Raw genomic sequence first — 13,600 nt, forward strand, 5'->3', positions numbered from 1 at the left:
ATGGAGCATCCTTCCCTGCAGAGATTTGGGATGGAGCATCCTTCCCTGTGCAGATTCGGGATGGAGCATCCTTCCCTGCAGAAATTTGGAATGGAGCATTCTGCTCTGCACAGATTTGGGATGGAGCATTCTGCTCTGCACAGATATGGGATGAGGCATCCTTCCCTGTGCAGATATGGGATGGAGCAACCTTCCCCATGCTGATTTGGGATGGAGCATTCTTCCCTGTACAGATTTGGGATGGAGCAACCTTCCCCATGCTCATTTGGGATGGAGCATTCTGCTCTGCACAGATTTGGGATGGAGCAACCTTCCCTGTGCAGATTTGGGATGAAGCATTCTTCCCTGTGCAGATATGGGATGGAGCATTCTGCTCTGCGCAGATATGGGATGGAGCAACCTTCCCTGCTCAGATTTGGGATGAAGCATTCTTCCCTGTGCAGATATGGGATGGAGCAACCTTCCCTGTGCAGATTTGGGATGGAGCATCCTTCCCCACGCTGATTTAGGATGGAGCATCCTTCCCCGTGCATATTTGGGATGGAGCATCCTTCCCTGCAGAGATTTGGGATGGAGCATCCTTCCCCGTGCAGATATGGGATGGAGCAACCTTCCCTGTGCATATTTGGGATGGAGCATCCTTCCCCACACTGGTTCAAGGTGGAGAAGGGGTTTTTTCTCCCAGGAGATGGAAACACACAGGCAGGCAGCCCCTGCCTTGCCCTAAATTTGGGTGCGCGCCGTAGTAGTTGGGAAGGATGGGAAGTAGGATGGGAAGGCGCAGCCCTAGATTTGGATTGAATCTCTCCCTTAGCAACACCACCCCGAGCGCCTCGCCTCAGCACATGCTATTTTTAAAAGCCTGTGTCACAGTCTCCTGGCAGGAAAAGGTAAATTTAAAAAGCGCCCACGGTGCCGAGGCCGCGTGGCATTGGAGCCCCGGGTGTGGCTGCGCCGTGCCCGGGCCGTGCCCTGCGCTGTGCCGGTGCCGGGAGCGCGGGATGGCCCCGGAGAGCGGCGGGGCCCGCTCGGGGTTAGCGGCGGGGAGGGAGCGCTGCCGGCTCGGCCACGTGAGTGTGGCGGGGCTGGGGGAGCTGCAGCTGCGATGGAACTGGGATAGAACTGGGATGAGACTGGGGAGCAGCTGGGGTGCAGCTGGGATGGGACTGGGATGCAGCTGGGATGAGACTGGGAGGGAGCTGGGATGAGACTGGGATGGAACTGGAATGCAGCTGGGATGAGACTGGGATGGAGCTGGGATGAGACTGGGATGGAGCTGGAATGCAGCTGGGATGAGACTGGGATGGGACTGGGATGGAGCTGGGATGAGACTGGGTTGCAGCTGGGATGAGACTGGGATGGAGCTGGGGAGCAGCTGGGATGAGATTGGGGTGCAGCTGGGATCAGACTGGGGTGCAGCTGGGATGGAACTGGGATGAGATTGGGATGCAGCTGGGGTGGAACTGGGATGGAACTGGGATGCAGCTGGGATGAGACTGGGATGCAGTGGGGATGGAACTGGGATGCAGTGGGGATGGGACTGGGATGGAGCTGGGATGGGACTGGGATGCAGTGAGGATGGAGTAGGAGTGCAATGGGGATTCAGTGCAGGTACAGTGGGGATGGACTGAAGATGCAGTGGGAATGCAGTGAGCAGGAAGAGGAGGATGCAGTGGAGATTCAATAAGGCTGCAGTGGGAAGGAACTGAGGATGCAGTGGGGTTGGAAGGGGAGCTCAGCTGGGACACAGTGGGGATGAACTGAGGGTACAGTGGGAACAGAACTGAGATGTGGTGGGGGAGCAATGGGGATGCAGTGAGAATGCACTGGAGAGTCAGTGAAAATGCAGTGAGCATGCACAGAGGATGGAGAGGGAATTCAGTGGGGCTGGGATGAGAATGAACTGAGGATGCAGTGGGGGTTTTGTGAAAATCCGGTGGGGACAGTGTGGAAACATAGTGAGGCTGCAGTGGGGCTGCAAAGGGGGATGCAGTGAGAATGAACTGGGGATGGGGATTCAATGAGACTGCAGTGAGGGTTGAGCAGGGTTGCACCGGGGCTGCACTGGGGCTGCAGTGAGGATGTCAGAGGGCTTAAGTGAGGAGGGAGCTGCCAAGTGCAGGTGCTGTGCAGCTTCTTAGGGCCCAGAGGTTCCTTTGTTAGGGGGGCTGAGCAGGTTGGCAGCAGGGCAGCCGGGTTCCCCTCCTCCTGTCACGGTGCTCTGCCTAGGGGGGTGCACGCAGGGGTCTCCCCCAGGTTCCTGGGCTGGGTGGGGGCAGCGTGGGCAGCAGTGGAGGCAGGACAAGGGTGCAGGCAGGGTGTGGGCGGGCTGCAGGCAGAGCACGGGCAGGGTGTGGGCAGGGGGAGGGCACGGAGAGGGTGCAGGGTGCAGGAGCAGCACGGGAGCAGGGGGCAGGGTGTGGGCAGGGTGCAGTCAGGGCACAGGGTACAGGCAGGGTGAAGGCTGCAGGGTGCAGACAGGGCACAGGGTACAGAGAGCACTAAAGGGCACAGGGTGCAGGCAAGGCTCAGGGTGCAGGGCACAGGCAGGGCACAGGGTGAAGGGTACAGGCAGGGCACAGGGCACAGGGTACAGGCAAGGCTCAGGGTGCAGGGTACAGGCAGGGCAGGGTGCAGGGAGGGCACAGGGTACAGAGAGCACTAAAGATGCAGGCAGGGCACAGGGTGCAGGGTACAGGCAGGGTGCAGGGCACAGGGTATAAACAAGGCTCAGGGTTCAGGGTACAGGCAGGGTGAAGGCTGCAGGGTGCAGACAGGGCATGGGGAGCAGAAAGCACTAAAGGTGCCGACAGGGCATGAGGTACAGACAAGACTCAGGGGTACAGACAGGGTGGAGGGCACAGAGTACAAACAAGGCTCAGGGTGCAGGGTACAGGCAGGGCAGGGTGCAGGGAGGGCACAGGGTGCAGAGAGCACTAAAGGTGCAGGCAGGGCACAGGGTGCAGGGTACAGGCAGGGTAGAGGGTGAAGGGTGCAGGCAGGCACAGGGTGCAGAGAGCACTAAAGGTGCAGACGGGATGAGGTACAGACAAGGCTCAGGGGTACAGACAGGGTGCAGGGCACAGGGTACAGACAAGGCTCAGGGTGCAGGGTACAGGCAGAGCATGGTGCAGGGTGCAGAGAGCACTAAAGGTGCAAGCAGAGCGCAGGGTACAGACAAGGCTCAGGGTACAGGGTACAGGCAGGGCCATGCCCAGGCTGACCTCTCGCTCTCTCCTTGCTTGCAGGGGCCACCAGCTGCTGACCGGACACCCCTCGCCACCGACCCCCTCCCAGCGCTGCCCGCCGAGGCCCAGGAGCCCCCGCTTCACCCCCTGCCCCCCGCATGCATCCCCCGGGGTCCCCCCACAGCCAGGCCCCGCCCCTGTCCCTGGCTGTCCCCCCCCACCCCAGACACCCCCCGCCCCAATAAACGCCCCTGCCAGAGCCCCGGCCTGTCCTCGGTGCCTTCTGATGCCACCGGCAGAGCGGTGAGGTCACAGTGGGCAGGGGGGAGGGCTGGGGGTGCCAGCAGGGACTTCCCATGTGTGTGTACAACACGCTGCAGGCACGTGTGACATCACTGCCAGGCTGGGACGTGACATCAGCGTGTGCTGTGACATCACTGTGGGTGGGAGATGACCTGTGAGGTGCTGGCATGAGATGGGTGGTGATGTCTACTGGACAAGTGACAGCTGCTGTGACACCATGCAGGGGTGTGAGATGTCACTGCTGGGTGTATGACACCATACAGGTGTGTGTGATGTCACTGCTGGGCGTGTGACACCATACAGGTGTGTGTGACGGCTGGAGTGACATCATTCCACTGTGTGTGATGTCACCACCAGGCATGACTGTGGGTGTGACATCATACAGGCACGTGTCACATCCCTGCTCTGTGATGGTAGGTGTGACATCATGCAGGCACAGGTGACATCCCTGATGGACATGTGATGCCTGTATGGCATCATCCAGGCCTCATTCAGGTGCTGTGATGTCACACACTCATTGTGGCATCGTACCTCCTGACACAGGGAGTGACATCACGGTCATGGGTGTGACAACACGTCCATCGTGATGTCACCTCAGCCTGAGGAGCTTGGCTGGTGCACTGTGACATCACCCTGCCCTATGACATCACCCAGAAGGTCGTGGCACATCCCTCCCCGCCTCGAAATCCACACAAACTCACCCAAAGCGCCGGTGCTGGGCAGCGCAGCAGCTTTTAATCAGAAAACCCCTAAAAAAAGTGTGTGTGTCCCCATCATCCCCCCTCCCCCCACCCCTACTTTCTTTTGTCAAAAAATCCCTCATTTCACCTAATATATAGATATAGAAAAAAAAACCATAAAAGGGGACCCCCCTGAGGCAGGGCTGGGGCTGGTTTGGGGGGTGATATTTATGGGGTCCCTCCAACGCAGAGAGCCCCTGCACCCATTAAACACACCCACGATGAGTCCAGCTGCTCGAGGCATCTGTTAAAAAGAAAAGGAAACCCCAAAAAGGGACCAAAACCACCCCAGGAATCGGGGAGTGGGATGGGCTGGCTGTGGGCACCCCGTTTTGGGGGTGCTCACACCAAGGAGCCCGCTCGGCTCTGCGCTGGCACCATGACTGGCACGGCTCCGGCCCGTGCCAGGCTGGAGGGGGGCAGCGTGCCCGCGGCAGCGGCGGGGGGCTCCGGGCGGCGCCGGGGGGTCCCGTTGGCGGCGGGGGGGGACAGGCTGGGGGGCCGCGCCCCTGCCCGGGGAGGGGGGCCCCGGTAGCTGCCGGTGCTGGTGAGGATGGAGGCGGTGTCGGACGGGGCTCTGGCTCCGTAGCCTTGCCGCGGGCCCGCGATGGACGACAGCGTGCTGGTTTTGGACAGGGTGTCTGAGGCCGGCCTCCTTGGCCATGATGGGGTTTTGGGGGCCACGGCGTCCTCCCTGCCAAGAAGGGAGAGTGTCACAGAGATCAGCCCTGGGAACCCTTCCATCCCTCCATCCCTCCCTCCACAGTGTACTCTCCCTAGCAGTGAGGGTGTGCAGACATCCCGGAACCCCAAACAAAAAGGGAAAGGGGAAAACAGGTGGAAAATCCCCCTGTTAATTCTGAAACCTCATAACAACTGGCCAGAGGTGGAAACTTTCTTCCTGATTGTTGCCTCTGGAGCATATTGATGACCGGCCAGAGATGAAGAACTCTTCCCCACTATTAACTCTGAGCCTGAGAAATGATGGGCCAGAGGTGGAAACACTCTCCTCGTCTGTTAACCCTGAAACCTATTGATGATTTGAGCCCCCTGCACAAGAAGAGTTCCTCACTTGATCTCGTTGGCTCCTTCCTCCTGGCTGTCACGTTTTTTCCTCCTGTAGCCAACAAACTTCTGGGCAAAGAAGATGATGGTGGCAAGGGCACCCAGGGAGCCCAGCACGGCGCCGGCGATGACTGCTTTGGTGCTTGCTGCCAGAGAGAGACAGAGATTCCCTCATTGTCTTACTCCCACAGGGACCTCATGGGGACTGTGTCCCCCTCCCCAGCCCTGTGGACACGTACTCACTTGATTGTACCTCCAGGACAATGCTGCAGTTCTCAGAACCTGCTTGGTTTTCAGCCCTGCAGACGTAGACCCCCGACATTTCCAGGGAGAGGTTGGTCAGCTTGAGGGTGCCCTTGGCCCGGTCTGCAGGTGAAAAATTTGGGTGCTGCCTCACAGCCACTCCCACACCCTCCACCTCCTCGTGCAGGAAGTGGTCAAGGAGATGAAATCTGAATCTTCTCAGGATATTCCAGCCCACTCCCCAGCCCCACACCGGTGCCACCTTACCCTGGGCAGGGGGAAAGAAGACCTGCAGGGTGGGCGGCTCGCGCTGCCACTGGTACATGGGCGAGGGCTTCCCCTTCTTGGAGGAGCAGCTCAAGGTGACGTTGGCCCCCACGACGGCGTTGCCATGCAGCTGGCACGTGGGGGTGGCCGGTGGCACTGTGGGCACAGGTGTTAGTCCTGAGGGACACCATGGGGAGCTCCAAGGGAGCCGGGGGGACTGGGGGAGCCTTACCCAGCACGGTGAGGTTGATGAGGCCGACGTTCTTGTGCATCCTGATGATGTCATCCACCACGTTGACAGTGCACATGTACTGACCCGAGTCTTGCTCACGGGTGGCGTTGATGAGCAGCGAGATGTTGCGGGTCTCGATGGGGTGCAGGAACCCCACACGGGACTTCAGATCTGTCTCCTCCACCTTCACCACCCCGCCTATGACTGACAGGATCTGCATTGGGGAAATACCACATGCTTGTGCTTCCAGATCATGCTGCTGGAGAGAAGAGTCCCCCAAAACCCCAAATTTTGTAGAGCAGTGGTTGCTGCATAAGCCCCCTCCAGCTTTACCTCTGCTGCAGGCAGCTCCCCACCACAGGCACAAATACCCCTGGCATGGGCACTATGAGCAACTGTCCCATCATGAGCATCTCCGCATCAGGAGCACTCCAAGTGGTGCCCCATTGTGGACATTTCCCATTGTAGGCACCATGGGCATTTCCCAAGGACATCTCCCTACCAGGGGTATCTCCCACCTTCTTATTGCAGGCACCCTGGGCATGACCCCAGTGTGGGCATCTCCCCTCATGGGCACAATGAGCACCTCCCCACCATAGGCACCTCCTGATCATGCGGACCACAGTCATCTCCCCAGTGTAAGCATTTCCCACCATGAACACCACAACACCTGCCTGTACAGGCATCTCCCCATCTTGGATCTCTCGCCATCTTGTGTCTCACCCTACTCTGGGCACCACAAGCATCTCCCTACTGCAGGCACTGCATGACCTCATTGTGGGCATCTACACATCACCATGAGCACCCCCATCAAGGGTACCCCCATGGTGGGCACCATGAGATCCCCCCATTGTGGACACCACCCCATCACGAGCACCACAAGCAGCTCCCCGTGGGTATGGAGATGGCACCATGGGTATGTCCCCATGGTGGGCACCATGAGCATGTCCCCCGTGGTGGTCACCTCTCCATGGTGGGTGCCATGAACTTCACCCCATCATGGGCCAACTCTCCACCATGGGCACCACAAGCATGCCCCCACTGTGGGAACCCCACACATCTCCCCATGGGCACGTCCCCACCATGAGCATCTCCCCTTTGTGGGCATCTCCCCATCATGGGCACCACGTCCTTCCCATGGACACTTATCCACTGTGGGCCACCATGAGGTTCCTCCCCTCATGGGCACTTACCCATTGTGGGCCACCATGATGTTCCCCCCATCATGGGCATTTGCCCATTGTGGGCATCTTCCCTGCACAGGCACCATGAGCATCATCCCATCATGAGCATCATGGTGGGCACCATGGGCTTCCTTCCACCACAGCCACCTCATCATCATGGGCTTCCTTCCATCATGGCCACCTCATCATCATGGGCATCCTTCCACCATGGACACTGTGGCCACTACCCCATGGTTGACACCATAATCTTCCCCCCATCATAGGCACCACCAGCAGCCCCTCCATGGTCATTGACCAGCTTGGTCCCCTCCATCTCCAGTCCTGCAGCCCCAGCCCTCTCCTCACCTGGAAGGGAGCAGGTTTCTTGTTCAGCATCCAGGTGATGTAGGGCTCTTGGTGGGAGTGGCTGCTGTACCAGACAGGCAGCACTGCCTGCTGCCCCTCCACAGAGAACACCAGGCTCGTCCCCACGTGCACCTCCAGCACGGCCAAGGAGACACCTGCCCATGGGAGAGGGAAGAAATGGGGAAATGACTCAACCCCAGGTGCTACTTCTCCACAAAACCTCACTGTGAGAAAAACCCCCATTCCCAAGACAAAAACAACAATCCCAGGTTATCACCAGGAAGCTGAACCAAGAGAACATTCTGCCTCCTTCCCTGCCACAGGAAGGGCTTTCCGCCTGCTCCGGAGGACGCAGGACATTGCTGCTCCCTCCCACCCCAGCTTCCGCCCCACGCTCAGCTCGGGAATTCCTAAGGCACAAGTCACCCTTCCCAGGATACAGCCACCTCCAGCAGGCAGACACCCCCTTAGCTCAGTACTGGGGTACTCCCAGCCTCCCGTGATGCTGCACCAGATCCCATGGGATTTATTTGTAGGGTTCTCCCATGTGCACCCCACAAACCTTTCCCAGCATCCCATTTTTGCTGCCAGCACTAAACTGGGATAATCCATGAGTGGCTTTCTCTCATTTGACCCTAAATATCCCACCCCAATCCCTGTCACCGTGTCCCCTGCATCCCAGCATCCCCCAAGCCCCACTGGAGGGGTTGATGGGGCAAGGGTGGTACCACGGACTGGAGAGGGATGCTCAGCTCCTGGGGGAAGATCATTCCCCAGCTTTGCCCCTAAGGCTCGGCCAGAAAATTAATCAGCCCAGGCTGAGTTTGTGCTGGGGCTGGTTTGTTTTTCCCAGGGGAACATCAGCAGGCCCTGCATGCCAGCAGCTCCATCCCTGCATCCATCCAGCATCGATCCGTGACCCCGGCTGGCCCAGCCCTGCCAGCGCCCCAGGGATGCCTCACATTGGGATGCAGGGGGAAAGATGATGCTGCCCCCTCATCCCAAACCCTCAGTCTGGGGGGAAAAGGAAGGATTTCGGGAGCTTTCAATAACCTCACACTTTTCCCTAAGAGCTCAGAGGTTTTAATTGGATTTTTCCAGGGTGGGAAGAGGGAAACAAGGAGCTGGGGGGTATTTTTAGCCTCCTCCCGCATCCGTTCATCCCCCTCCTGGCAAGGCATGGGTGCCATTTCCGGACGGAGCCTTCCAGCTCCAGGCAGGAAACTCTGCTCCGGCTGATAAGTCTTCTCAGGAATTAAAAAAAAAAAAATAATTACATTTCCCTTCTCTGGTGAAAAACTGGGAGAAATAAGGCCCAGTCTGGTGAGGATGCGTAAAAATAGCTCACCCAGGCTAAGAACTTAAACCTTTAAATCCTGGAGGGGTTGGGGGGGGGGAGATGCTGGAGGCGCCTGCAGGTCCCAAATCATTGATAATATTATTTATTAATTATAGAAAGCTGTGGTATCAGATCCAATAGAGAGTATGGAAAAATAATGGTAATTATAGTGTATTTATATGTAATTATACAGATAATTGTATGAAATTTAGAGAAAGTGGAAAGAAATATGGGATGGCGACTCATTAAATTGGAATTTCCAGAACAAAATAGATCATTGAGAACATATAATTTATAACAGTTATAAATATAGGTATATTTTTGTAAGAATAGGGATAATAGCGGGGATGTGAAAGTGATAATAGTGCTCAGAATAATGAGAGTAATGATCAAAGTGAGAATAATAATTCTAAAAGTGGGAATAATAATGATAAAAGTTATATTAATAATGATAATAATAATAGTGATTATAATAATTGTAACAATGATTCCATACAATAACAACTACAGTCATAATAATGATAATACTGATAATAAGAATATAAATAGAAATAGAAAATAACAACAACAACAACAACAACAACAATAATAATAATAATAATAATACAGATAATTAATTATGCAGATGGCACAGTCCCTAAACCTCCCTGCATTCTCAACAACTGGGAAAATCAAGGTGTTTTCAGCCCAGATCTCCATCATTATAAAAGTGTGTTAAACTGGGATAATCTAGAAGAAAATAGATTACACTCAATAATTGTATTGTAATTTCTATTAGAAATATTAGAGATAACAGGTAATAGATCTGGTTGAAGGATTATAATTGTAATTTAATAAAAACAATTCTAACAGTTATAATAGTTACAAAAACAATTATAAGAGTGTTTATAATAATATTAGTAATAAAAGAGTGACAAGTATAAGGATTATAATGATAATAATAAAAAAATTATTAATACTATAGTTCATTGATTATGCAGATGGCATCGATAAATGACTCCACAGCTTCTACACCCCTGTGCATCCCCAGCACCTGGGAAAATCCAGGTGTTTCACTCCACATCCTCCATCAGCATGGCTTTTTGGGCACAAAAAAGGTGCTGGGGATTCCTGGGGATATCCAGGCTCCAGAGAGGGAAAAATGTTCTGGCACCAGCCAGAGGGTTCCCATTGCACCCCAAGGCATTAACACAGCCCCGTGAGCCTCAGAGCTGCTCCCTGCTGCAAACCCGGGGCTGTTAACCCTGAAAGCTAATGAGGAGCACGTTAATTATGTTAATTGTGCTCTGGGGCTGCAGCTTTGCTCTGCCATCCTTAAAACTCCTGCAGCAACAGGAGATCCCAGCTCCATCATCTCCCCTCCAGTGTATGGGGGAGAGGGAGATGCATCCAGATCTGAAGGGTGCCCTCTCCTCAAAATCCCCTTTTTCTTGCAGAATTCACCCAAATTCGCCATCTCAGACAGGTGTGACCCTGAGAAAGGCTGGTGGGGCCGGGTTTGGAGCTGCAGGCACGGGACGAACTCCCTGGCACAGCTCTGCCTTTGGCCACCTCGACGCTGCAAATCCTCTAATGCTTTAACCAGATCGAAAAAATTAAGCTGCTCGTGGTGCTCATACTCATCCAGGGGGGCCTGGGGCCCTCAGCCCCTCCTGCTGCTCTTTGGGCTCAAAACCTGGGTTTTGATCCAGCTGCCCTGAGCTAAACACCTGCCCGGGTGTTTTCCCCCCGCCCCAGCCCATCTGCTGGGATTTTTATTGCATATGGAAAAACAGAATAGACTTAAATTTACCTTTAAAAATAGCCATAATTTTTTCCCCCTATTAAATAAATATCTTACAATTTAGCATTCTAAAATACTTTAAATTTTCCCGTGACAAAACATTTAAAAACAGCTTCCAATTTCCCTTTGAATTCATTCCCTATGGAAAAAAATCACCTTTAAATCCCTGCAATCTTAACATTAATCCCTGCTGATATCAATCACCCTATCCTCATCTAAAATTTTATCCTTTCACCCCAAAAAAAAGCTGTTTCCTGGCTCTGGCACACCCTGAACCCCCAAAAAAGCAAATTCCCCCTGCAGCCCCCTCCCCAAGTCTCTAAAGCATGAACTGCAGGGGAATTAAATCCCGGAGGCGGTTGGGGTTTGATGACCCCAGTTGATAGGATTAAGGCGCTGGAGTCATGTGAAACCCAGACCCAAATTAAATCCCAAAAGACCAAGCTTGGGATTTAAAATACACAGCGGGAATCTGGCCGGAAAAGGGACCCTTGAAAAAGCTTGGAAAAAGGTCAAGGAGCATCTCAGCACTGCAAGGCAGCCTTCCCTTTTTTAAAAATTATTTTTGGGGATTTTTTTTTTTTCCTTTTCTTCCCTTAACTTTGACTATTTATAAACGGGCAGATAGGAGATGCTGGGCTGTGCGGCGTCCCTTGGGAAAATCCACAGCGGCATTTCTCACGACCCCGGGGGCAGGGGGGGGCCAGAAAGTGCCCTATCCTCCAGAGAGACCAAATTTGGGGAAAAAAAATTAAATAATGCAATAATCATATGTGACTTTGCTATAGATGGAAACGTGCTTCACCCCTGGTGTGGGAGGGAGAGGCGGGGATGGGATGGGATGGGATGGGATGGGATGGGATGGGATGGGATGGGATGGGATGGGATGGGATGGGATGGGCAGGGGATGGGATTGAGGAAAGGATTGGGGTTGGGATTGGGGATGGGATTGGATAGGGACTGGGAAGAAAACAAGGATGACAAACATCCCTCATTTTGCTTTTCCCCATCACGATCTCATGAGGATCCCATAGGACGAGGAAGGACTGCCTGAAAGCAAAACTAAAGGAAAAACACACATTTGGGGTTCAAAAGGGTCTTTTTGCTGCATTTCTGAGCTATCAGTGCCCGTGATGTCACATCCCAGGGCTCAAGTGTGATTTTTTTTGGTGGGAATCCATCATGATTTCATGCAGAAAATGCCATCAGGATGCGGCAAAGCAGCGCCCTGGTGGGATTTAAGGGCTGAGAGACCCCCATGCCTCATACAAGCATGCTTTAATTAACTTTTATCAAGGAAGAAAACCTTCAAGGAGGAACAAGTGGCGGCTCCAGGACCCCCACCCAGTGTTCTGCTGGAAGGAAATGCTGCTGCCATTGTTTTTGGGGCCGTTTCCTTTCTCCAAAGGCCTCTCCTTCGCTGGGAATGCCAAAGGATGTTTTCTTTTGGAGCAATCGTGGCAAGTTCCAAAAAGACTCAAATGGGGTGGGAAATTAGGGGTGGAAGAAGGGAAAAACCCACGGACAGAGAAGCGTTGAGATCCCCCACCTCCAAACCAGCTGGGATGGCTGTGCAGCACCAGTAAACAAGGGAAAACAGTGGATTTTTCCTGCGCAGTGCCACGCAGGGAGGTGAACTGTGGACTCACTTTGGAGTCCCTGGAGTGTCCCCATATGGGGGTACATCGGGTTTGGGGATGTTGGATGCGGCTGTTTGGCAGCTCCAAGGCACAAATGGCTTTTCCCAGAAAGACTCAGATTTTCTCCACTCCAGGCACTCCTAAAAGGGGAGGGGGATGGATCTCTCTCCCTCCTTTCCTCCCAACCTGCCTGCTGGGGTAGGGGACTGGGGGCACAGAGACAGGTGGGTGCTGTGACCCCCGCCCCTGGTACCCCACGGTCCATGGATTTAGGCTGGTCCTTCCCGGTGCCACCCTAAGGCTTCCCGGCGGTGTCGGGATCCCGGGCGCCTCCGGCTGCTCCCACACCCTGCCCGGTGCCCCCTCGCTATCTCCGGGTCCTGCCCGATGCTTCCCCAAAATCTCCCGCTCGTCCTGCCCGCTCCATCCCGCTTTTCCCGCGTCCCGCCGGTCCCAGCGCGTCCTGCCCCGTGCCCGCCGCGCTACCCCGATCCCCCGCCAGCACCGCCGAACCTCGCCCGCTGCATCCCCACAGCTCCGCCGCGTCCTGCCCGGCATCCCCCGGTCCCCCGGTCCCGCTCGGTGCCCCGGTGCCCCCGGGGCTCGCTCACCCAGCAGCGCCGCCAGCGCCAGCGCCGCCCGCCGCAGCGCGCCCATGGCCGGAGCCGCAGCAGGTGCCGGGGGGGCGCCGGGGGCGGGACCGCCAGGTGGGGGCGGGCCCGAGCCCACCACACCCCGTGGGGGTGTCCCGGCCCCGCACGGACCCTCCCCCGGGGGTCCGGCCCTCCCCCGCCCCACAGCGCGCGGTTATTCATCAGTTGCGTGGGTTATTCGTAGTTATAGCAGGGTTAAGGAGGGTGCAGTGCGGCACCGCAGTGTCAAATGTCACCCCCACCATGGGGAGCGCGGGGACCCCAAACCCGCCCCATTCTCATCCCTGCCCCGCCGGTAGGGTGGAACATCCCGTCCTGCATCCCTCACACTCATCCAACACCCCCCGGCCTTCACATAAACGCATCGATCCTGAAAAATAAACAATATCCAAAAAAAGGGCAATTCTGAGTACCTGGTTCTCGGGAGCCTCGGGTGGATCCTGCCCGGCTCAGCCAGGGTTATCCCGGTCCTCGATCAGAGCAGGGTCAGACCTCGAAGCCCCAGCAGAGATTAGACGCTGGCGGAGGAGGAGGAGGAGGAGGCGGTGGGGGCAGAATTAATCCCTCCTCGCCCTCGCTGCCCCCCCGTAAATCCAGCCTGGCCTCCAGCACTGCAGG

The 13,600-nt window shown here is 55.6% G+C and overlaps 1 protein-coding gene and 1 long non-coding RNA gene across 4 annotated transcripts; one reads left to right on the forward strand and one right to left on the reverse strand.

Annotated features, from left to right (window-relative positions):
* Positions 1-3,252: 3,252 nt before the first annotated feature.
* Positions 3,253-4,353, forward strand: LOC132083668 (uncharacterized). Its single transcript, XR_009419971.1, has 2 exons — positions 3,253-3,754; positions 3,795-4,353. It is a non-coding gene; the product is annotated as an uncharacterized LOC132083668 (long non-coding RNA).
* LOC132083667 (endothelial cell-selective adhesion molecule-like) lies at positions 4,279-13,003 on the reverse strand. Of its 3 annotated transcripts, none has more exons than XM_059488489.1 (7): positions 12,941-13,003; positions 7,568-7,722; positions 6,039-6,252; positions 5,807-5,962; positions 5,540-5,662; positions 5,304-5,442; positions 4,282-4,925 (listed from the first exon to the last, which is right to left on the reverse strand). In XM_059488489.1, the coding sequence occupies exons 1-7, from the start codon at positions 12,984-12,986 to the stop codon at positions 4,574-4,576; spliced, it is 1,185 nt and encodes a 394-aa protein (XP_059344472.1). In that variant the 5' UTR covers positions 12,987-13,003; the 3' UTR covers positions 4,282-4,573. The 3 variants fall into 3 exon arrangements, with proteins under 3 accessions (XP_059344471.1, XP_059344472.1, XP_059344473.1); XM_059488490.1 differs by having other exon boundaries at positions 4,289-4,925; positions 12,843-12,948; XM_059488488.1 differs by lacking the exon at positions 12,941-13,003 and having other exon boundaries at positions 4,279-4,925; positions 7,568-7,822.
* Positions 13,004-13,600: the final 597 nt, after the last annotated feature.

This window comes from Ammospiza nelsoni, chromosome 24, assembly GCF_027579445.1.
Source record: "Ammospiza nelsoni isolate bAmmNel1 chromosome 24, bAmmNel1.pri, whole genome shotgun sequence".
NCBI classification, from domain to species: domain Eukaryota; kingdom Metazoa; phylum Chordata; class Aves; order Passeriformes; family Passerellidae; genus Ammospiza; species Ammospiza nelsoni.

Coding starts and splice junctions, on each gene's coding strand:
- LOC132083667 (XM_059488488.1), bottom strand. CDS start 7,810: ATGGGGGTTTTTCTCACAGTGAGGTTTTGTGGAGAAGTAGCACCTGGG. Junction 6,253..7,567: donor AGAAACCTGCTCCCTTCCAG/GTGAGGAGAGGG, acceptor TCCCCAATGCAG/ATCCTGTCAGTCATAGGCGG. Junction 5,963..6,038: donor CATCAACCTCACCGTGCTGG/GTAAGGCTCCCC, acceptor CTGTGCCCACAG/TGCCACCGGCCACCCCCACG.